A 24,617-nucleotide genomic window follows, 5' to 3' on the forward strand; every position below is an offset into this window, starting at 1 on the left:
CGAACAAGGTGTGTTGAGATTTTCAACAAAAATTTGGATCCCAAATGTGACTGAATTGAAGAATGATATTTTGAAAGAAGCATATAACTCAAGATTTTCGATTCACCTGGGAAGTACCAAAATGTACCATGATTTGAAAAAGAGTTTCTGGTGGCCGAACATGAAAAGGGAGATTGCGGAGTGGATTTCAAAATGCGACATGTTCCAAAGAGTGAAAGCAGAACATCATAAACCAAGTGGTTTGATTCAACCATTGAAGATTCTAGAATGGAAGTGAGAAAATATTGCCATGGATTTTGTAGTGAGATTATCGCGAACATGTTTTGGACACGACGCAATTTGGGTGATAGTTGACCGCCTTACAAAGTCGGCTCATTTTCTTCCAATCAATGAGAAGTCTTCGTTAGACAGACTAGTTCATATGTATGTATGCGAAATTGTGTTACGTCATGGTATACCCATATCAATAGTTTCGGATCGAGACCCGCGATTCAACTCGAGATTCTGGAGGCAATTTCAAGAAAACCTTGGGACGAAATTAGACATGAGTACGGCATATCATCCACAAACCGATGGCCAAAGCGAACGAACAATCCAAACCATTGAAGATATGTTGCGAAGCTGTGCAATTGATTTTTTGGGAAATTGGGACGATCATCTTCCACTCGTAGAATTCTCGTATAATAATAGCTACCATTCCAGTATAGGCATGCCACCATACGAAGCGTTATATGAATGAAAGTATAGAACACCGACGAGTTGGGATGAAGTTGGAAAAGGAAAGATTTATGGACCTGAACTGATTCAGCAAATGAAGGACACTGTCACTGTGATCAAGAAGAGACTCATTGCTGCTCAGTATAGACAAAGGAAGTACGCAGACCCCTCCCGGAAGGATGTGAAATTTGAAATTGGGGAAGCTGTGTTTCTAAAAGTATCACCATGGAGGGGTTTAACCCGATTCGGTAAGAAAGGGAAGTTAGCGCCAAGATACATTAGACCTTTTGAAATCTTGAACCAAGTATGAAAAGTTGCTTATGAGTTAGCCTTATCGCCACAATATCAGCACATGCATAATGTGTTTGATGTCTCGTTATGGAGAAGTATAATCCAGACGCCAATTATGTGATAGAATTTGAACCAGTAGAAATTCAGGCTGATTTATCGAATGAAGAACAACCTGTGCAGATACTGGATCGACAAGAGAAAATACTTAGAAATAAATCAGTAAGTTTGGTGAAAGTATTGTGGAGGAATCCTAAAGTTGAAGAAGCAACGTGGGAATTAGAATCTGAAATGCGAAATCGATATCCTCAATTATTCTCCTAGATTCTGAGGACAGAAACCTATAAGGGGGAGAGGATATGACAACCGGTAAATATTGGAGTTATTTTTAAAAGTGCGATATATATTCCTAAATATTCTGTGTTATAAGGCCGATTATGCGAATTCGTTATATATTGTGTATAATTTTATCGTATGGCATTGCGAGTGTTGCCGGAATATTTTAAGCGTGTAAATTTCGTACGCGAGTAAGATTTTCGCTACGCGATTAGTAAATAATAGAGATTTCTCGCAAGTTAGTACTATTTGTATTTTAGTATTGTGGAATATAATCAATTTACTTGCAATTATTGTGTAATTTATAATGTGTTAAGTATAATTTTCATGATTTATTAGTTAGTATAATAATATGTGAAAAAAATTATTTTAATATAATTTTTTGTTCGAATTTTTTTTAAAATAATTTTATTAAATTTCTAAAATCTCATAGTATTTATGATATTTATTTGGTGATTTATGGATTTATATTTTAATTACTAAAACACATTCTTTTTAATTATACTTTTAATAGTTATTGAATTACAAGCATACCCTTGCATGCAAATTCCACTTAAATAGAGACCAAGGGTAGGACTGTCCTTTCACTCCCCACTAACTCCATTTGACCAAGCAAAAGACCAATAAAACCTTACATGCAAAATCTAGCTATTAGTGGATGAAGGCTAAAATGGTAAGTTCAATCTCCACTACCATTTTGGTAAGATAAAAACAAGTTAAACATTCCACTCACCTCATTTTTCTTCACCAACAACTCACTCCACCCTCTCTTCCCTCTCCTTCCCTCTCTCTCGGCCGCGCCTTCAACTCCTCCCCTCTCATTTTTTTCTTCTTCATTTCTTCATCTTCTTGCATCTTTCAACTCCTCTAAGCAAAGGACAATTTCACTTGGTTCTATATCATCATTTAAGGTGAGTTTTCTTAGTTGCATGTAGTTAAAGCCAAGGGTTTAACTTTGATTCTTATGAATCTAGAGTTGAAATAATTGTGGCTTATAAAACTTGAGCAAGAGATGGTCTTGATGAAGTGTTTTGCTTCTACTTTCAAGCCATAATCTTGGCCTCAAGCATTCGGCAATGACTCCTAAGGAGTCGAATGAATCTTGTGGTTTGTATGTTAGTTTTATTTGTTTTCCAAAAAGATATAAGCTTGCATGTGACTTTTAAAGAACCTATGATCTTTTAAAATGTGTTTTTACAAAGTTTATATCCTTGCATGCTATGATTTTTACAATAAAAGTTGAAGTTAATGCTTGCATGTCGTAGTATAAGTGATATTTCGAACAAATGTGTTATGTGATTTGAATTTGAGTTTTTATGCAATGCATGCCACGGTTTTTGCTCTAAAATGATAGTATGTTATGTGCCTTAATGAGTTGTGATTAAATCTTGTAGCCATCAAGTTTATACCTTGTATTTTTGGTTCGGAATTTTGCTTAAAAATAGTATATGTAAAAATCTGCCTTGTTATGTTCTTTATGTTTGCCTTGGTAATCGATTTATATGGCTAGGTTTATACTCTTATTGCCCATAAAATGATATTCAGTAGGGTTGTGCATGTTATAGATTAGGTTTGTTATGTTGGTTTTGGTGTTGGAATGGAAGTTAAGGTGGAAGGAGGTACACTAGGCACTAAGTAGCAGATTTTTCCACCCTAAGTATAGGCTGTTTTAGGTGAGTTTTGGGGAGGTCTTGCTAGGCCCAAATTTACTGGAGTTAGGAATTGAGTTATACTTGAGTCCAGTAGCCTTGGTTCAACAAGAAACTTGCGTTGAGGTAGGTGCACACCCCCATAACCGAGAGCAACTTAGAACAGGGCAGGGGGCTGGGTAAACTTGAACTTTGGTCGATTATAACCAAGCCATGGACTAGGCCTTCACGGGACCTTGGCTTAAATAAGTATAATGCATCCCTAGTAAGCTTAAAAAACCTTTAGAATTAAAAATTGAATGAGAAAAGTGGGTTTTATGTAAGTAAAAATAGAGCAGTTTGAATTCTAGTGGGGGCTGGGCAGAGTCAACTTTGGGTAGAAGCCTAGAGAGGCCTAGATGAGGCCTTGGCCTGAAACCAAGTCTGAGAGTTAGGTTTTGGTCTTAAGAATCCATAGGAAGTGGTTTTGTTAGAAGGCCCTATGTAGAAGTCGAGATTTTGCCAAAGAGCACAGGTCGTGCAAACTGTTGCTCGCAGGGGACTTCGGTGAGAGTTTTGACCTTTGTAAACCTTTAGAAGTAAGGCCCCTGAGTCTTAACAACTTTAGAAGTTAGTTTAGAGTCTTAACACCCTATGGAAAGTGATTTTAAGTGAAGGCCCAAGGTAGAAACACCCCATTTTCACCAAGAAACTCGAGAGCACCCTTTCGAGTGTCATTCGATAACTTTAGTGGTGTATGTTGTGTTTGGATCTTAGAAGTAAAGGGTCTGAGTGTTGCATAGCATCTTTTGGTTTAAGTTAAGGTCAGAATAGATAGAGTGAAGCCTTAGTGATAGTTCTTATGTGTTATTTACTTACGTGCTTAGAGACTTAGGTGATAATAGCTAAGTATCATATGCCATGCCATTACGTGATTATGTGACTATGTGGATTACTTGAATTGTATGTGTAATCATAAGTTTGTGTAATAGTAATTATAATAGGGGTAAAGTTTAGTCTAGAAGCTTATAGGCGTATAAGTCGATAAAGGGTGAATAGTAATGAGGTTAATATATGGGTAGGTTCCAAAGCGAAGGGGAAGACTCGTGCCGTCAAGATCGAATAATCTTAGAACTATTGGAAGGAAAGTTACTATTTTCTTATGCTTATAATTGTTGGCAAGTTACTTACCTCTTTATTCTTATAATTGTTGCTCATATATACATTTCCCATGAATGCTAAGTTATAACAACCCCATGTCCATAATTATTTCAAATACTTCAGTTAATCACTCTTAACTTGATTTGTACTTTACCTTCAAATATTCTTCCCTTGAATCTAATTTAATTAAGTTGATACCCAATCTTTCCCCGGCATCCATGTTATAAATCAATAAAAATAAAATAAATATTTTCTTATCTTAGTGGATCAGATCCAGACGCAAGTCCTTTTCACGTTATTGATAGGCTCACATATAGCCTAGGGATCCCATTATATTTGAGAACCCAGTGAGGTTCGGGATTATTTCGTGGTTGATCACCGGCTGTAATCCGTAGCGTCCTAAAATGATTTTGATGATTTGATATTTATAACATGATTGCCCGATGCCATGATACCATATGCCATGTTTCGATTATTATGATTCTACCGTGCCTTTATACTATAACATATTTCCCGATATCATGATTCCATATACCATGTTTTAATTGCTATAATTTTACCATGTCTTCATATTATAACTTCATGTTCCTTATTGTCATTCTTACAAGTATCCATAATCCCCTTGATTTATGAACTCGTGATTTTGAGATAATGTCTTGCATAGTAGAATGATTAGTACTTGTTGAGCGTTGTAGCTCATTTTCTTGTGTTTAACCCTGTTCTACAACTAGCAATCATGGTTCGTACCAAGCAGACCGCACGTAAGTCAACCGGTAGGCATGGTGAAGATCATTAGAGGGCGCAGGTAGAATATATATAGTATATGCGGAATCCGCCAGTATGTAATCGGGGTATTAGTTAGAAGGGTTGTTCCAAACTCTGAACTTGTAAAGATCTTGGGATTGTTATTATTTTGGTTGGGTTGTATTAGATCATTATCGTCCTTTGGACTTATAAGTTTGTAATAATTATGGTTCTCTTTTATTCAGTGTGTATGTGTTGTAGTTTGGGGTGTGACAGTTTTTGGTATCAGAGCCTAGGTTTAGAGTCCCTGGACAGCCCAATTAGGACCATAGGAAGTATGAGTATATATTATTATTATTGGGAGTGCTAATACGCGGCATTCGAATAAATCGTATCTGACCTTTGTATATATATTACTTGACAGCAATGTCTGCATTCATCATCTTCGAATAGGAATAAATTTAATAAAATATATTTTTAAATTATTTAAATTTTTAAAAATAAAATATATTTATTCAGATTCGGATATTATCGGATATGAATATGCCTATATCCGTATTCGTATCCACAATCGTCAGATTCAAATACAAATAATATCCGTTTTGTTTCGGATACGGATAATATCCGCTTTATTTCGTATACGAATTTGGATATTCCGAATGAATATCGGATTATTCAAATTTTTTTGACAGCCCTACGTCTAAGAAGAATAAAAAATAATAAAGATAGAAGGCGCGCCCAGAGGTCTGTATCACAGTACTAAATGCTGACATGAAAGGAAAGGGAAGGTGCGCCTACAGTATAGGGTTTGTAACAAGTAATAATAAAAATGAGGTGGCGCGCCCTAAAGCGGATGGCGCGCCTTAGGGTAAAATAAACAGTGCGAAGACTATAGAGGTTAGTACGTGTGTTCTTAAATCCAAAATTGGGCATAGATTATTCAGGAGCAACGGTTGAAATCCTAAAAACACAAATTTGAATTTTAAACCCTAAAATTATGGATCTAAATTACACAATCCATATATACACAAATACATATACACATATACATACACAATTTAGTCATGAAGAACACAAATAGAAGATGAACAGATATAATAAATATGAATTGTCATTTACTTGACGAAATAAAGAAACAAGAAGAGTTCTGTGTACCTTTTGGGATAAAAAAGAGGTTGATCGGAAAAAGCTTGAGAACGACGAAAGATTGACTAATTCCGAGAAGAGTAGAACTCTCAACTGTCGTCGGAGATGTTTTCTGGAAAGAGAAAGTAAAGTGAAAAAGGAAGAAGAAAAGTAAAAAAGTAAAAAATGAATGATTATCTGTATTTATAGGTAAAGGTGACGTGGGACAGCTGTCAGTCCCAACAATCACGTCGGTCACGATTCCCGAGAAAGAGGGGAACCGTTTTTGAACCGTTTAGAATTCAAAGGACGCGCCCCCTTGAAGGCGCACCCTCTCTGAACATCACAGTAATTTGAATTTTGAATAAAGGTAAAGTGGTATGTTCCAAAGGCGTGCCCTGTTGAAGGCGCGCCCTATAAGATGATATTGATAATACATAAGTTTATACAAATTTTGATAAAGACGAGTAAAAATTATAATCCCATTTTCAATAGCATATAAAATTTAGGGGGTAGTTGTTATGCCCAAAATTTGGTATTCACCTTGATCGGGTCAAAACCGGGTCAATTGATCTTAATTGAGATATTCATGCCTGAAATTAAGGAAAGGCAAATCTGTTAATAGAAAGAATAAAGGTGCGCCCTACGGATATGGGATGACGGCGCGCCCTTATGTTAAAAAGAAGAAGCTATTAATTAAATACTTTGAAGGCCTAATGGTTAACATCATAACCAAGTTAAGGTGTGCCCTAATTAATGATGGAGGCGCGCCCTGTTGCTGAAATAAAAGACTTTGGATGATATCTTTGAGTTGATCCCTTACCTGTGGAATGTGCTCAGGGCGCGCCCTAAGTAAGGAAGGAAGCTTAGATGGGATTTCAGCACGGTTACTTGGACGGACTCTTTGGATGATTCAAGAAAGAAGAAGATTAATATTACTAACGCATTTGTTGCAGGTATTCTATTGAAGAACTCCTTCCTGTAATGCAACCACGGGAAGGCCGTGTCCGTGGTCAGAGACCTCCAAGGGTATGCCTGGACGGAAGGCCTCCTCCTGTAGTCAATGAATGTCCTCATTGGGGATGTGGGATAAACTCTGGGAGCTCTGTCTCTGTAGTTAACGGGTGTCCTCGTTGGGAGACTTCGGAGTATCCTGTATTTTACACCCAAAAGCCTGGGATTGCTTGTCCTGTAATCTGGTAGGGGCTCCTTATCTGGGTGACAAGGATGCGTCCAACATTTGGGGTGAACCACGGCTATACCTGCGCCCACGGTTTAGAGAAACAGCTGGTAGTGGAGGGTTATCCTTGGTCAGGGTTACGCCTTATCCATGAAGTCTCGAAGACATGGACGAGCCTTGGGCCTTTGTGGTTGGGCCTCATCGGCCGATATTTCTAAATCTAGTAGAAGACGGTTTCCAGTAGGTTTCCTACTGGGCCTCGGGACAAGAAATCTAAGCCCGTTAGGTTTCTTGTTCCCCAAAAACTACGTTGGTTTGATTCCCTATAAATAGGGATATGTAGGCAAATTATAAGGGATCAGAAACGAGAGCGCAAAGGATCCACCACTAACCCTAAGCAATTTCATCCACCAATAATCACAAACACTAAACACTGTTCATAAAATCCGACGATTATTGTTCACGTTTTTCAACGAAGAACCACCGTCACGGATCTTGTTTCCGTCTAGCCATGCCGTACAAGAGGAGGCAGCTGAGGCATACCTAGTCAATCTGTTCGAAGATACTGACTTGTGTGCAATCATGTCTAAGGACATTCAGCTGGCTAGGAGGTTCCGTGGGGAGCGTGCTTAAGTTGTTTTTTCCTGCTCTAGTACTGCTTAATTTCCTAGATGTTAAAGACAGAAATATATCAGGATTAAAAATATATAGAGATCGACTTTGTGAGGCTCAAGAAGTAGTCTAATTGATGACAGATAGATTCTATCTTGCAAACTCTTTATATTTGTTGGATATATATTCCTGTCAACGTGTAAACCAATATAGGTTTTCATATATCGGCAACATCATGACTAAAGCTATTCGAGCTGTGTAGTCACTTTTGTCAAACTAGCAAACTGGATTCGATATTTATCAAAAACAATTTGTTTTACATAAATTTGGTAAAAGAAAAAAACAATTCTTCAAAATTGAGAATAACTTGAAATACACATATTATAGATTTAGTTCTAATCGGATATTGTAAACCAATCTTTTCCAAATTTGAGTGTAAATCAAATATAGTTTTGTAATAGTATCAAATTTCTTCTAGTTTTCCTAACTAGGAGTCATAAAAAGAATGGTATACGAGTGAGATAACATGACATAGCCTTCATTAGATTTTCTACTTGAGCACAGTTTAAGGTTAGATAGTTTAAGTGTGAAGAGTTTATTCTTTGTCGTTTCAGGTACTGGGTTATATTTATAAAAAAAAATATATATATATATATATTAAATATCATGGCAACTCATGAAAACGCTAACGCCAACTCTGTCCTTCTAAACGATCTCCTCTATGACATACTCTCTAGACTTTCGGTGAAGACTCTTTTGCAATGTAGGTCTGTTTGTAAGTCAAGGTTGTCTCTTATTTCCTCTCCGGAGTTCATCAAAATTTATAACTCTCGGTTTACTCAACATCGTCTCGTTATGAGCCAGACGTTTTATCTCCCACACGTCGAATTTGAGGGTCTTATTCTTGAACACCTATGGCTTAAGAGTTGCTCTCTGTACTCTTTGCTTAATGAGTCTGTTACTGATGCTATTCAACTTGATCTCTATCCAATGAAATTCAAAGATCGATTTACATATGTTGTCGGTTGTTGTCACGGGTTGGTTTGTTTAGCAGGTTACGATGGTTGTGCATTGTTGTGGAACCCGACTACTAAAAAATCAAGAAAACTTCCTCAACTGACCTTGTCTAGGCGTGGGCATGAACTTGTAGTGTGTGGCTTTGGCTACGATGAATCGAAAGATGACTATAAAGTATTTTCTTTCTTCACTGGTCATACTGGATTCTGTAGATTCTGGGTTTATAGTTTGAAATCTGATTGCTGGAGAATGATCGAAAATTTAACAGTTACAAGTCTCTGGGATATGGGGAAGCTGGCACATGGAGCTCTAAACTGGGTTGTTCAGAGAGAACCTTGTTTTATTGTTTCTATTGCTGTAAAAACAGAGATGTATCGAGAAATCACGGTTCCAGAACACCAGAAAGATTCAGACACTTTGGCCTTGCACACTCTGGGAGAAAATCTTTGTGTGGTACATTATGTTTGGAGCAGCCACGCTGCTGATATTTGGATAATGAACGAATACGTTAATTCGGTGTCCGGACCAGCCTTCACGCACCTCAACTAATCCCTTTCACGCACCTCAACTAATACGAACAACGGCTAGCACACTCGTACCCACCGAGTATGGAAATTCACTTACTCCCGTATCTTCCGGAGAGTTCAAACTTGTGACGAAAAGTTCGAACTTGTGACCGTGGGGTGGTAAGCCCTTAAAGTTACACTCTAAAACCAACTAGGACAACCAGCTATTAGTTGCTTTTCCTAACAGTCTCTTCTATCATACTTCCATTACTTTGTTGGCGATAGATAACCTTGCATTACAATTCTGAATATAACCTAGTTCTATACTATCACTAGAAAATATTTTATTTTTATAGTTTATTCCTAGTAAATATGTTTATTTTCTGCTTGTTCAACTACTATTGTTGTCATGATGCAACAGAGACAACAAGGGCAATCAAGAAAGTGCATCCTAGATCGAAAATATTACTAGTAAATATGATTATTGAGTTAATAGGCTAAAACATCACTTAACTCATCACCAACTTGCAAGTAGGTCACTGAAACCAGAATCCGGGCAATACCCGCTAGAAGTCTCACCATAACAGCAGCAGCCTTCACAGTCCTCTCCTCGAAACTCAACTCAACTGCAAACTGTCTAAACTCAGCCTTCATACTAATTTGATGTTTTCTATGAAGCATTGAACCATCCTATTTTACATGATTAATCTATATAGCCACAGATTCTCTCAAGAAAAGAAGAAACACAACAACTTAAAGCACTAAAATTTGAAGGTAATTTCCAACACAGGTTTTAAAATTTATAAGGAAATCTCAATGCCATATTTAGTACACAACATCGCAACAGCGCCATCCTAATCATCCAATCTATCCTAGGTATTGTCACATTCTCTTAATTTATATCTACATTGCCTTCCCTACTTGCTACCACAAGTCCACAACTACCGGTCATATGGGAACTCACAACTACCGGTCATATGGAAACTCAGAATTATTCTCAGTCACTTTGAAGGGCAAAGGATGCTGGCCTGAGCAGTAAAGATTCCACATCTTAAAATATGCTCTTTCAAGATTCCTTACCTGCAATACATTATCCAGGTTTTGAAATCAGTGCAGGTTCACTCGCTATTATGCAGAACTTTATCTGATCAATATTTAACAGAATACATAAAACTGATACAAACAATAATGAACAAGTTTATATTTGACGACACAGGCAGGATGAAAGAGCGAGGAAAGTACACCAAATATCAAGAATACAAGACTTAAAGGAGATTAGTAAGCTCCGTCCTACTTGGGGAAACTAGATAAATTATTACTTGGACAAATAAATTACCAATTGCATTACCAGACAGATGGGATTTATTATCGGAGGATAAATTACACTCAACATTTCTGGGACATCATTCAGAACAAATTCTAATTTTTATTTTAGAGGTGACATGATAATCAAATCTCATGAGTCATGAGTGTGTTCCAACTAAAACCTAAACTGAAAAAATCATATCATACTCCCTCCGTCCCTAAATACATGTCCATTTTAACTTTTGACCGGTCAACTTGACCAAATTTTGACTGAAATTTACACCTATAATATAATTGACAAAAATAATAAAAGTTATATTATTGGAAAGTACATTTAGTCAATTTTTAACGTAACTTTCATATTTGAAAAATAATTAATTAATATTTTTTAATATTATTTGACAATAATGAACAAGTTTATATAAACCTCGTTAACGGCATAGGCAGGATGAAAGAGAGAGGAAAGTACACCAAATATCACAATGTTTGGAAAGTTTTAGTATGATAAAGCAACATATTCACACTCATAAGAACATTTTAAACAGTTCACTTACCCATCTCGCAGTATCAAATAATGGGCAAGTCAAGCGAGACGCCTTGAGTCTGTGTGTAAGATCCTGAAGCTTCGATCTATTTAACGCCAGTGATACCGCCCTCTCTTCATACTCTTTCATACTACATGTCCCAACGAAAGTTGCAGGCAACTTAGTAATTAAGATTCTCACTTTTTTCATTTTGCAGGAAAAAATTTATACCTCACTACACAAACCCTATTAAAGAACATCATTAACATATATATTCTAGAATGTACCTGCTAACGATCATTTCCTCTCCAAGTCCGGTGGCCAGGCACAGTGAACCAGCAACTCTAGTCGCCATTTTCTCGAGAGGAAGTGTCACCATTGGTAGACCAGCCCAAAGAACATCTGTACCTGTAGTGTGTGCATTGCAAAGAGGCCTGCGCAAGATGAAGAAAAATGACTTCAATCAAACTTGCTAATAATAACCAATATTAAGAAACATCCCTTATCCTAAAACATAGGTTAATATTGAAGATGTAACGTACGAGTCAAGGAACAAATCTGCTAAAGCACTTCGCTTGATATGTTCACTCTTCATTGCAACATCCGTAAAAATAATTTGGTCTGGTTGCACTCCCTGTGCAGCAGCATCTGGACAACACAGAGTGACCAGGTTAAATACACATAAACCTTAGAATTTAGAAGTATAAACAAACACTAGCAAACTAAAAGAAAACAAAATATCTGACAAATGCAGTAATTTGTCATGCATATACGCTTAGACCACCTTTATACCCCATTATATCCTTATTTAGACCACCTTTATACCCTTATTATATAATATGCATAAGGGGGATCTTATCCAAATATTTGGTAGTTATGGTCCCTGTACCGCCAAAACAATCTCAACCGTTGGATCATAAAAGGTAACACCCTAGCCGTTAGATTATAAAATTAGATATGAAAATCAAATTATAAATACATTACGGCTCCTAATCCTTCAAGAATCCTTAATCAACTGTATTCTAAACTGAATAGAATATAAGATTTAAACCAAAAAGAAATAGGCATCATATATTAAATAGAATGATAATTAGATATAAAAATAAAATTGTAAATACATTATGACTCCAAATCCTTCACAAATTCTTCTATAATCAACTGTATTCTAACTTGAATATAATATAATATTTAAACCAAAAAGAAGTAGGCATTCTAAATTAAATAAAATAATAATAACATATCTTATTATATCTTACGGTATTTTAAATTGAATAGAACATAAGATTTAAACCAAAAAGAAGTAGAAATCCTAAACTAAATAGAATAATAATAAAATATCTTATTTGAAAAAAAAACCTCTAAAATCAATTAAAAAAATTCTTAATAAATAGAAAATGATCACATTGTTCTAATACTTTTCAAACACGAGAATAAAATACAATTTCAAAATATGATCCTAGATAGAATATGATTAGAGGTTCAACCAATTATAAATATAAAAAAAATTGTTCTACTAATCCTCAAACAATAAAATATGACGTAATGATATAACCGTAATAAGATCTAATATTTTACTATATATATAACTATATAATATACATGACAAAAAAGTAATAAAATTTAACATCCATATATTTCTCAATATCTACATATTTGTTGAAACATTATTGCAACAAAATATAATAAATTATAACAATATAAATACAAACATCATAAATAATAATATACATACATTAAAAATTATAAAAAAATTATAAAATTTTAAAAAATAAAACAAATAAATTTTAGAAAACTGTGCATCGCACGGGTTATAAGCTAGTTAAAATAATATCGCTAAACTCAAAACGTACATGCACGCAGTCTTGGTTCTCCTGCAGCTGGAAACCGAAGAAGCCAGAGTGCACTGTTAGGAACTCGTTTGAGAATGTTGCACCTGAAATAATTGTCAGTGTATAAGATTATACCTCAATTAAACATCAATGCTAGATTTTACCATTAAAAACCATCTATAAATTACCAAGTAATAAATATCTCAGGATCAATCTTGTAGAGCTGATTAAAGAAGGCAAATATAAATTTGCCCTCTGGCAGTCCATAATCTGATCGCTTGGGTTGGCAGGCTGGATCCAGTACATCTCGATTTTTCTATATACAAATGAAATCATTAGAAAAAATAACTAAGTCAACTTTTGAGTAAATTATATCAAACATAATTTAGAATCGAATTTCTAATTTAAAATCAAGCATCTAAAAAAACTATGATCCCAAAATTCTAACCTGCTTGTAATCATTTACAAAGTAACAGTGAGGGAGATGGACAAGTGTCTCCGAGTATATTTGAGAAAATTTCGATGGAGAAACAAACTGCAACAGAAGATTATTAAATCTTACAATTGACTGTACACTATTTGAAAGAAAAGAAGCGCAAAGAGATGAAAAAAACTTCCTAACCTCATCAGTAACCAAATAGTCTATGTAGGTTGCCCCTGTAGTTCCAGGAAAACCCATGTAAGAGACCTGGATAGGCGCAGGCTGCATAGCAAATATTTCATTTCTAGCCCCCTGGAAAATACATATATAAACTTGATCAGATAGACTTAAAGATGCAAATACCTTTTAAGACAACAAAAGAAACTAGGACTTTGCCGAACTACAAAATTTCACCGGACAGAAGGCAAATACAAAACAACACTTCCATATTGACAAATGACAATGCTCTATTTTCTCCTTGATTTAGATGATATGTGGTATGTGTTGAAACAGTCAGAAGAAAAAATCTCAAAAGCCCAAACCAACATATATCTTGGATGCTACTTTATTATATGCAAATGAGATAAGCCAAAAAAACACTTTACGCTTTAGTTTAGTTATATATACAGTGAGAAAGGATTTTGGTTAGAGGGGGGTGGAATGTACTAAACCTTGGTATAACCATTAAGGTTGATAAGGATTTGGATTTGATTCTCATTGATCAGCCTGGCAATCATATCAGATGACATAGCCGATACATCTATGAAGTGTTCTGCTTCCGATTGAGTGCGCAACCTCCATTCAGAGCCATCATTTGGACTTAGAGCATAGCAGAAAACCTAATAGGAAACAAAGATCATGCTCAATATAACATCAGGCAGCACATGAATCTTCTACAAATTACTCTCGTCAAGTTAAAAGTTAATTTTGAGACCTCGACATTTTCTGTGTCATGCATGCCCCAGACAGAACCCATCAGATGTGATAATGGATGGTTACCAAAATCACTGCTCACATACCTAAAACCAAAACAGGATTACCAAACCTCGTGTCAGTAAACACCACAGCCTCTAGGTCAGTAAACAACCTTACAGGGCTTCAAAGAGGGATCCAAATTCAACTTACCCAATTCTCAATCGACCATTTCTACCACCGCCCTTTATGGGGATTGGCATGGGATGGGTAAATGGAGGGAGAGAAAAACGGGAAGCAACTACAGAACAGTGCTGTGCATATTTCCGGCTAAAAAACAACAATATTTAATTAGTGACACGATATGGGCATATGCAAATAAATAGTTCGAAAATTATACAATCCTCACCTGATCTCAAGTGCAAGCATAGGATCGAGAGGATATGCTATTGCATGGAATGGCTGAACACTTGGAAGAACTGACATCTGAAAACAGTAAAAGACAAGTTAGATGACCGGTCTAGCTGGACGAAATCACTCACAAGAACTGTATAACAAAGAACATATACTGAAGCAGAGTTTAAATCCTGCTAATCTAATCGAACCTTGATCTGCCTTTGAAGAATCCCTTCAACTTCAACAAACATTTTCTTCCGACCATCCCAGTCGCACACACACTGAAAAGCAGATAATTACGTCAGATGGACTATGTATCAATAGCATACATCAATTAGCTTCTCGTCTATCTTCCGAAATATAAAAGAGAGTAGGCTCAATAGTAACTGTCAGAAAACTATCTGCCAATAATAATATACCGCTAAATTCCAATATATCATTGATTCACGAGCTAGATTAACTTTCAGGTCCAACTGAGTTAATGTGCTTGGTTACAAAACAAGAAAATTTTAGATAGACAAAAGATTCTCCCGTAAACTTTTAAATCAATTGTTTTATACACACTTACAAATAGTAAACGAAAGCATACCGCGGGGTTTCAATTTTTATTCCATAATATTGACATGCAAATGGTATGTCCCAATAACACTGTACTGCAGTACATACAGTCTCATAAAATGAGTCATGGTTCGTAGATATAAACAGACCATATATTGATGTACCTGTAACGTATGTAGAAGATTACAAGTAGCTTCTGGAAAATCAGGGCGCAGAACCAAAGCTTGCTTATAACTTTTAATAGCAGCTTCCATATGCCCACTGGTGTTGATCCAAACAAAAAATTAAGATGAGCATATACGTAAAAAAACAGGTGGAAACTGCATGTCCAAGCATAATAAAGATTAGTTTAAGTTACCTGTCCTTATAAGCAGAAGCCAAATTTGCATGAGCTTCGGCCATGGTTGGTCGGGTAGCTACAGCTCGCAGATAATCTTGAATTGCTTCAGTAACCCTACCGATCTCCTTATAAGTGTTTCCCCGGTTAACAAGTCCATCAGCAGCATGTGGATCGATGCGCAGAACTTCATTATAGCATGATATAGCATCCGCATAATTTCCCTGCAATCAGAATTGTTTCAACTACAAAATTTGCCAAAAATAAAACTGTGGTGTACAGAAGACAATTCAGACAGATGAACACATTAATATGACAAGATAAAAAAACGGAGTCTGCCAGTGAGAGAGAAAACAAGGAAACAATTGAACAAAGTGACAAACATTAGACTTATATGGTAGAAGCTACTACCTGCTGTTTGTATATGATTGCTAAATTATTGAAAGGGGCAGAAAGTCCGGTTGTAACAGATAATGTTGCCTTGTAACATTGTGCCGCAGCAGGGGTCATATTCCTAAATGAGAAACAATTAATAAAATCGCCATGTCAAGCCATGGACAGGAACAAATTCCCATTGAAAATTAAGGCACAATAGCCATCAGCTAAGCATACCATTCCATGTAGATATTTCCAAGATTAGTTAGAGCCTGAGGATGGGTTGGTTGCAGAGAAAGGCATTGCTAGAGAAAACAACAAGCCTTATTTTATCAGAATGCAGGTATAAAAGGAAAATTTAGAAAGATCCAAGGAATTATAACCAAAAAAACATACACGATAGCAGTGACTAGCTTCTTCAACCCTTCCAGCATCCTTCAGTGCATTCCCCTGTAAGTAAAAGTTTATGAACAGAGGTCAACTAAGGTTAAAATCTTAAGAGGGAATCAATTTCATGATATTAGATTAGATCTGGAAGTTGAAGGGCAAACCAAATTATTATATGCCTCCAAGAACCCAGCATCACAAGCAATGGCTCGCTTGTAGTTCAGTATTGCCAAGTCCATTTTTCCTTGCTCGTAAAATATAGTAGCCAGATTAGCTGCATAATACAATAGCCGAAATCGAAATATAAATAACATCAAAATCAAATCTGTAGAATCATGGATGACTAGATTAAACCAATCACTAGTAATATAGTTGGTTAAGGACACATCATAAAAGTACGCAATAACAATGTTCATTTTTGCATGTGGTTTAAACGAATGCACGGTAGAGAGGTCTAAACAATATGCAGAAAAGAGCCTCACCGTAGGCCATTGCATAATCAGGGCGTGACTGAAGAGCACGCTGATAGCACACGGTAGCCTCTTGAAGCAAATGCAGAGCCTGGTGTATAACAAAGAGTTAGCATAACAAAGAATTGCTTACCTGGAGTGGAAAGTTCATTGCCTACGACGGAAACTTACCTTGTACACATTACCCAGGTTCAAGTATGCATCTGCAAATGTTGGTTTGAGCTTAACGGCTTCCTGAAAACCAGTTTCAACCAAATTTAATAAAAAGAAAATAGCAATATGCATACATACAAAAACGTATGCATTCTGACAAAAAAGCATATGCATAAATGCATACGACAGAATCACCCTATTCAGAGCCCTATAATTTCATAAGAACATAATTTCATGATTCCGTACATACCTTATAATATTGTAGAGCCCTATTCAGATCACCCGATTCCATAAAAAGGCCAGCAAGATTGGACCATGCAATTGCAAAATTTGGCTGTAAACGGAGAGCCTCGATATAGCAGTTGTACGCCTAGGTCAGAGAAATGTGTTAGTACATCCAATGAAGGAACTTAATTGCAAGCATATAATACTACACCCAACTAGTAATAAGATACACGGGTGACATTCTATGGGGTAATCAGTCAACTTGACTTTCAAGTTTCAACTGAACAATAAACATTTAATAGCACAGCTAAAATATTCACACACATTGCACTTAGCAAAACTAAAATTTAGTAATAACTGTACCGGAGTAAAGATAAGAATTAGAAGTAATCTAATACACTAACATGAACTATGCCTCCAGTTTTCAGATGAAACTTAATAAAAATATTATTCTGTTTGTAGGACATCTTGCTGGAAAAAGTCTACACAAGTATTTTTATATTTTACAGAAAAATACAAAGAAGAAGGAACAGCAGAGCATCGGTTTACAATATTTACATACCCCACCTTCCAAAACCACAATTTATCAAATACACAAATCATAGACGTCGTACCTCGTTCACCAGTCCTTGAGCCTTCATCAGATTGCCTAAATTACTATGTGCATCAACCTACAACAGTTACGAATATTAAAAATCCATCTCACAAAATCATATAACAATAGATTCTACTAACAAGAAAAATGTTACCAAACGAGGGTTTATGGCCAGAGCCTGCCGACAGCACTGAGCTGCATCATTCATCCTCCCTTTCCGCATGTATGCACTTGCCAAATTCGACCAAGCATCAGCGAAATTAGGACGAAGCTGCAGTAATAGAGCAGTTGAACAAGAGGAAATATAACCAGGAGAGAGAAAGATATAGCTTGAAAGACAACGTAATCCTCTCATCCATTTTCACCCATACAAGATTCTAGCAGCGAACAATTTTTTCAAAAAATTCTAGAATGTCTTCCCAACACATACTAGACATCATAACATTTGAAAATACTGCAATCAGTCTAAAAATTCTCACTTCACTTCTCAATTTCATCTAAATTTCCGCTACTAGCCATAACACAAGACAAAGCACTCTACTAAGTAACCTAAATTATATCAAACAAACTTTCAAAACCCGTATATAAACCCCAGATGAGACTGATTTCAAGTGGGTGAGTCACAAGAGTTGTGCATCACATCAGCTAATGCAACAACATTGTGGAGGTTTTATGTGACATACAGAACTGATATACCACGCATTTCTCGAAGGGGAAAATGCGCAAAATATGTGGTAATAAATACATCCGGTTCTCCAGCTACAGTGGGTTTTGGGGTTCACCAGGAAATGAAACAGTCACTGACACGAATGAAGTCAGAGTACAAGAAAACTATCGGATCAACAACATTAAAATCAGATGTACGGCTGCTTGCTGCACAAACCTCGATAGCGACTAAATAGTAGCGAATCGCAACATCAATATTTCCCTTTTCCTGTGTAGAAAAAACACTGTTTTAAAACATTGAAAATTTAAAAGACAATATAGCATTTGACAAAATGATTGTATTTACCTTCCAAGCATTAGCCATGTTACCATAACACTCTGCAAAATGAGGATCAATCTGCAGAGCTTCTTCATTCTTTGCGATGCACAAATCAAACTCATGCAACTAAAACAGAAAAAGAGGTCAGTCAATATGCATGAATTGCTCGATAACAATACAGCAACTAACAAGAGAGAATTACAATAACCTGATAATGAACTGCCCCTAGGAGGAGAAGATTATCTGTTCGGCTTGGATTTCTCTGATAAACAGCCTTGCTATTTTCTAAAGCTTGCTTGAAGTTGCAAGCCTTATAGTCTTGATGAGCGAGAGCCATGAGCATGTCCTCATCCACTGCAACACAAAAAGTAAAATATATTTCATCAACCACCATAACCCAGACAAAGAAAACGCAACATAATCAGTAACACAAATAGTTTTGAAACGACCAAGCTGCAAACCTTTGTATTAGAGGTTGAACATATCTAAAGCACAGAAATTGTGCACTTATCTGAGTTCAACATAAGCTTACATTTACACTATCAGCTATCACAGAGGACACAAGTTTGCCACAGATATTTTCTATATCTCATATATCTGGACCAAATGATAATCTAATCATCAGTAAACTAAACTTTCCAGAAACTCGCATTTTGCAACTTCGCAACAGTGTCTGGTGTCCGATTTTATAAGTTATTAACTACTATGGTATCTCCGAGATTTATTGCGGATCTAATCAACCTTTCATTTCAGAATTTAACTTCCAAATAGTATTTGCAACTTCACAACAGTGTCTAGTGTCCGATTTCCCAATTTATTAGCTAATAGGGGTATCTCCAAGATTAATTTCACATAATTACTAACTGCGGAATTAATCAAACATTCATTTCAGATCTAATCCAAGGAGCATGTAATTGCAATTTGAAACTTCGCGACAGTATCTAGTGTCCGATTTCCAAGTTATTAACTAATAGGGGTTTCCACAAGATTAATTCACATGATTACTAACTGCAGTCTACCGTTCTTACTCTCGCATAGTGTATCTTCTAACACATTAAGCCATGCACATTTCGAATCTTCGTATCTTATTACAACACATAAAAGCCACCAAAACAAATCAAACGTAACACTACCCAATCAAATTCACTGGCGCCATAAACATTCCACACTACCATCACATGCACACAATCAATCCACTCAAATCAACCATAGATTCACAAACCCGAAAAGCTAAAGTAGTAAAAGATCACACCTTTTTCTCTACCAACTAATAAATCACACCTTCACCAATCCAAATCAACAAAAATAACCATATCTGACTTACCAAAAATCAAACCCACCCAAATATCATAACCCCCCAAAATTTACCACTTCAAGCAACCAAAAAAACAGAAAGCATAAAAACCCTAACTTTACCACTTCAGTCAATTCAAAAATCACAAAATTCAAATAAACCCCAACTTTACCACTTCAATCAATTAAAAAATCACAAAATTCATTAAAACCCTAACTTTGCCACTTCAGTAAATTCAAAAATCACAATATTCATAATAACCCTAACTTTACCAATTCAATTAATTCCAAAAACATAAAACCCTAACTTGACTACTTAAATCAATTCACAAAATCAATAAATTCATAAAAACCCTAACTTTGCCAATTCAATCAATTCAAAAATCATAAAATTCATAAAAATCCTAACTTTACCATTTCAATTAATTCAAAATCATAAAAACCCTAACTTAACTACTTAAATCAATTCAAAAATCATAAAAACCCTAACTTTATCACTTAAAACAATTCAGAAATCATAAAAACCCTAACTTTACCACTTAAATCAATTCACATAATCATAAAAACCATAAAAACCCTAACTTTACCACTTAAATCAACCAAAAACCCTAAATTCAGCAATTAAATCAATTCACAATCATAAAAACCCTAACTTTACCACTTAAAACAATTCAGAAATCAAAAAAACCCTAACTTTACCACTTAAATCAATTCACAGAATCATAAAAAACATAAAAACCCTAACTTTACCACTTAAATCAACCAAAAACCCTAAATTTACCATTTAAATCAATTCACAAATCATAAAAACCCCAACTTCACCACTTAGAACAATTCAGAAATCATAAAAACCCTACCTTTACCGCTTAAATCAATTCACATAATCATAACAACCATAAAAACCCTAACTTCACCACTTAAATCAACCAAAAACCCTAAATTTACCACTTAAATCAATTCACAAATCATAAAAACCCTAACTTTATCACTTAAATCAATCCAAAAACACAAAAATCACAACTTTACCACTTAAATCACCAAAAACAAACCAAAGCAGCTCAAAACACAATCAATCACAAACCAAAACCACTCACCTTCCCTCGCCTCCAAACCCGACCCAATCCGGAGCCCCGAAACCGGCTCCGAGTGCAACAAAAACGGATCATTTCGATGATCGCCGTTACTGTAAACCCTAGGCACCACCATCTGCTGCAATTGAAGCTGTCGCAGATCGCTTTGAACCGATAACATCGTCAATTCAGTACTAGTTAAATATATAGATACAGATTATTGTGTGTATATATCGACCAAATCGAAGAGATTTACGGGACGAGAAGATGGTGAGTGAATTTTGTCATATAAATATGAGATTTATTATTCGAGAATTAAGCTAAATGATTCTATATATACACACAGATTTTGTATGTATATATCGGAATTTTATAGAGAGAGAGAGATGTGTGATATGGAAATGGATTTTGGGTTCGTTTTGTTATGACGCGTTTGGTGAGTGTTCTAGAATATTATATTGATTAATTTGATTTAGTTAGATATTTAATTAGGATAATGTTCCTTTTTTAAATGATATTTATCTATTTTAATCATGGTTACTGGTTTCGAAAATTGGAACTAACGGTTAAGGTACCGATTTGTGAGTTATTGGATAATTTTTAAAAAGTTGGATGATTTATCAATGATTTATCAAAACCGATCAAAATAATTTGGCTTATTTATCGATAATTTTTGAAAAATTGGTTGAATTTTATAACTATGATTTTCCGGAATATCTTGTACATAAACAAATGAAAAAAAAATGTGATAGAAATAATATGAGTTATTTACTATTTTTTTTCTTAATATAAATAATGTGTTAATTGACATGAATATAGATAAATGAGAGTAATACAAAATTAGTTAATAAGTGTGTTATTTATATATTATATTATAAGTTGAATTGAATTATCTCGACGTTTTGGAGGGGAACTGTAGATATGATAGAAAAATAGGGGCGTTTCGGAAATTCACTTTAATATAATAAAAATATTTGAGAATGTTTGATACTAGCTAAATAACTTGATATATATAAGAGAAATTCCTTCTAAAATATTTGGATGTTATATATGGCATATCTGATTTAATTAAAATATTGACCTCGTTTGTTTCGATGTAATTGAACTATATAGCTTGAAGTTCTTTGAATTATAAAATAGTTATACTGTTTAGTTTAATGTAATTTAAATTGGACAAAAGAAGTTGAAGTTATATGGTATTTATACTTCCTGAACTTAGTTATCAAGTTCAACCATGATCACTAAAAGTTACATAATTAACAAGTACAAAATCATTTAATACTTATCAAGATTAACTACATAATCACTAGTTATATGATAAACCAAACACATACATTTATGGCTACGGTGTAACTTATAGCACTAACTTAATTCCAAAAAAGTTCAAGTTCCGATATAACTATAAAATTGACAAAACAAACAGACCATTGTTTGTCTCAGAGCGTCTCTTATGAATTTCATAAATTATGTTCTTTATTTCTTATAATTAACTATGATTTTTTTATAATAAAATTGCATGTCTTGTAGATACTTTATGATCGGTCTAACTATTGGATCGATTCATGAAATATTTATTACTTTTTTCGGTTTGTTTCAAAATTGATTTACTTTATATTCTTGTTAATGTATATTTAATGTGAGTTTTTTTATGTTACTTTAATTAGGCTTTTTTTAATTAGTTTAATCGAATTATTATGTTTTTATTACCGTAACTGATTTGACCTTTTATTATGCATTATAATAAGTTTTAGTCTCTTAAATTGTTTTTGTAAAGATTTTTAATAACGTTTTGAAAAGTATAGTTTTGCATTCAATTACATGTTTTTGAAGCTCAAATAAAAGATTTAATAACGCTAGCTTGTCCAACTGATTCATGCCATCTCTTTTGTCCACATCATCCTGCCTTTGTGCCATTCTACTTGGACCACCTTCCCTCTATCTGCCACCTGCTGCATGGACCACCTGCATATTTGTTATTGTTTTCTTTTCATTATTGTTAGTTTATCTTATTTTGGATTCTTCCGTTGGAAGCAGACTCATGTCCTGCTATATAGCTGTAAGGGCTCTATGTTTTTGGGATAAGAATGAAATACAAAAGCTCTGCTATCTTTGCCTAAAAATAGATCTGTATTTGCATTTACTTGCTTTATGTCAATCAATCTTCATGGTATCAGAGCTAGTAATGCAAATATAGTCTTCCTCGTAACAACCAAAGATTGACGCATCTTTTTCATTCAGCAAACAGCTTCCTTTATTGATTTCAGATCTGAGAGTCTAGAGTTCTATTTCTTGAAAACTGTTCTTGACTATGACAACTCCAGGTCGTTTTACCTTTACTGATATGCAAAATCCCCTCTTTATTCATCTTTCTGATGGACCACTATCTATTAGTGTGTCAAAGCTACGGGGAGCTGGTGACTACAGGTCATGGAAGCGTTCTCTTGAAATACAGCTTTCATCGAAAAGGAAATTGGGTTTTGTACAAGGAACTGTCAAGCGTAGCACCGATGATGAGACATAAGCCACGCAATGGGACACCTGCAATGACCTGGTAATATCCTGGCTTCACAACAATGTATCTGATAATATCAAACAGTCTATTTTGTTTATAAACTATGTTAATGATGTGTGGACTCATCTAGAGAAGCGGTTTATGCTAAGTAATGGGTCTCGTAAATATAAACTCAATAGAGATCTGTTTGCACTCAAACAAAACAGATCGAAAATTAATGACTATTATACTACACTTAGTAGTCTCTGGGAAGAAATAGATTCTATGAACACACACCCACCTGTTACAACTGTCGCGGATGATGTTAAGGCTTTTATAAAATCTCTTGAGTCTCAAAAAGCTGAGTCCAGACTTTTTCAGTTCTTGAATGGCTTAGATGACTGTTATTCTGCTTTAAGAAGCCAGTTGTTAATGATGCAGCCTCTTCCCACGGTTGAGGTTGCCTATGCTTCTATACAGCAAGAAGAATCATAAAGTGATATCTTAAGTCAGGCTGAGTTAGAGTTAGCTGCTATGTTCAGTAAAACTCAGGTGGAATATAAAATTAGCTCTTGCACTGCGTGTGGGGTAAAAGGCCATGCTACTGAAAAGTGTTGGACCAAGGTAGGATACCCTAAGTGGCACCATAAGAATAAGAAGTCAATGCCAAAAGGATCACCAAATCCAAGATGGTCAAACTCCAAAACTGAATATCACAGAGCTAACAATGTTCAAGCTAGTGGTAGTAGTGACAATGCTGAGGTGGTACTGTCCCAGCAACAACTACAACAATTGCTAAAGTTGATTCCAAATTGTAATATTGCAAAGCCAAAAGGGTATGATACTGAAGATGAGCTTGATAATTGCTTTTCTGGCATGGTCACTTGCAATTTTTCACCTGCTGACAAAAATATATGGATCATAGACTCCGGTGCAAGTGATCACATGACTTCACATTTCGATCACTTGATAAATGT

At 35.2% G+C, this 24,617-nt stretch overlaps 3 protein-coding genes across 3 annotated transcripts; 2 read left to right on the forward strand and 1 right to left on the reverse strand.

Moving 5' to 3' along the window:
- The first annotated feature begins 8,457 nt into the window (after positions 1 to 8,457).
- Positions 8,458 to 9,357, forward strand: LOC141680886 (F-box/kelch-repeat protein At3g06240-like). The gene has a single exon (XM_074486981.1). The coding sequence runs from the start codon at positions 8,458 to 8,460 to the stop codon at positions 9,355 to 9,357; it is 900 nt and encodes a 299-aa protein (XP_074343082.1).
- A 699-nt stretch (positions 9,358 to 10,056) lies between these two features.
- LOC141676583 (putative UDP-N-acetylglucosamine--peptide N-acetylglucosaminyltransferase SEC) lies at positions 10,057 to 21,585 on the reverse strand. The gene is made up of 28 exons (XM_074482252.1): positions 21,174 to 21,585; positions 18,995 to 19,140; positions 18,814 to 18,912; positions 18,685 to 18,735; positions 17,956 to 18,072; positions 17,821 to 17,877; positions 17,232 to 17,351; positions 17,000 to 17,062; positions 16,841 to 16,919; positions 16,523 to 16,632; positions 16,368 to 16,421; positions 16,209 to 16,276; positions 16,008 to 16,110; positions 15,618 to 15,820; positions 15,424 to 15,520; positions 14,911 to 14,982; positions 14,715 to 14,791; positions 14,519 to 14,635; positions 14,328 to 14,412; positions 14,065 to 14,232; positions 13,595 to 13,705; positions 13,421 to 13,507; positions 13,161 to 13,288; positions 12,994 to 13,076; positions 11,686 to 11,791; positions 11,431 to 11,577; positions 11,174 to 11,294; positions 10,057 to 10,394 (listed from the first exon to the last, which is right to left on the reverse strand). The coding sequence occupies exons 1-28, from the start codon at positions 21,328 to 21,330 to the stop codon at positions 10,281 to 10,283; spliced, it is 2,940 nt and encodes a 979-aa protein (XP_074338353.1). The 5' UTR covers positions 21,331 to 21,585; the 3' UTR covers positions 10,057 to 10,280.
- Positions 21,586 to 23,457: 1,872 nt separating this feature from the next.
- On the forward strand, positions 23,458 to 24,135 carry LOC141680887 (uncharacterized). Its single transcript, XM_074486982.1, has 2 exons — positions 23,458 to 23,647; positions 23,792 to 24,135. The coding sequence occupies exons 1-2, from the start codon at positions 23,458 to 23,460 to the stop codon at positions 24,133 to 24,135; spliced, it is 534 nt and encodes a 177-aa protein (XP_074343083.1).
- The last annotated feature ends 482 nt before the right edge of the window (positions 24,136 to 24,617 follow it).

The sequence above is a fragment of the Apium graveolens genome, chromosome 8 (genome assembly GCF_009905375.1).
Source record: "Apium graveolens cultivar Ventura chromosome 8, ASM990537v1, whole genome shotgun sequence".
In the NCBI taxonomy this organism is placed as follows: Eukaryota; Viridiplantae; Streptophyta; class Magnoliopsida; order Apiales; family Apiaceae; genus Apium; species Apium graveolens.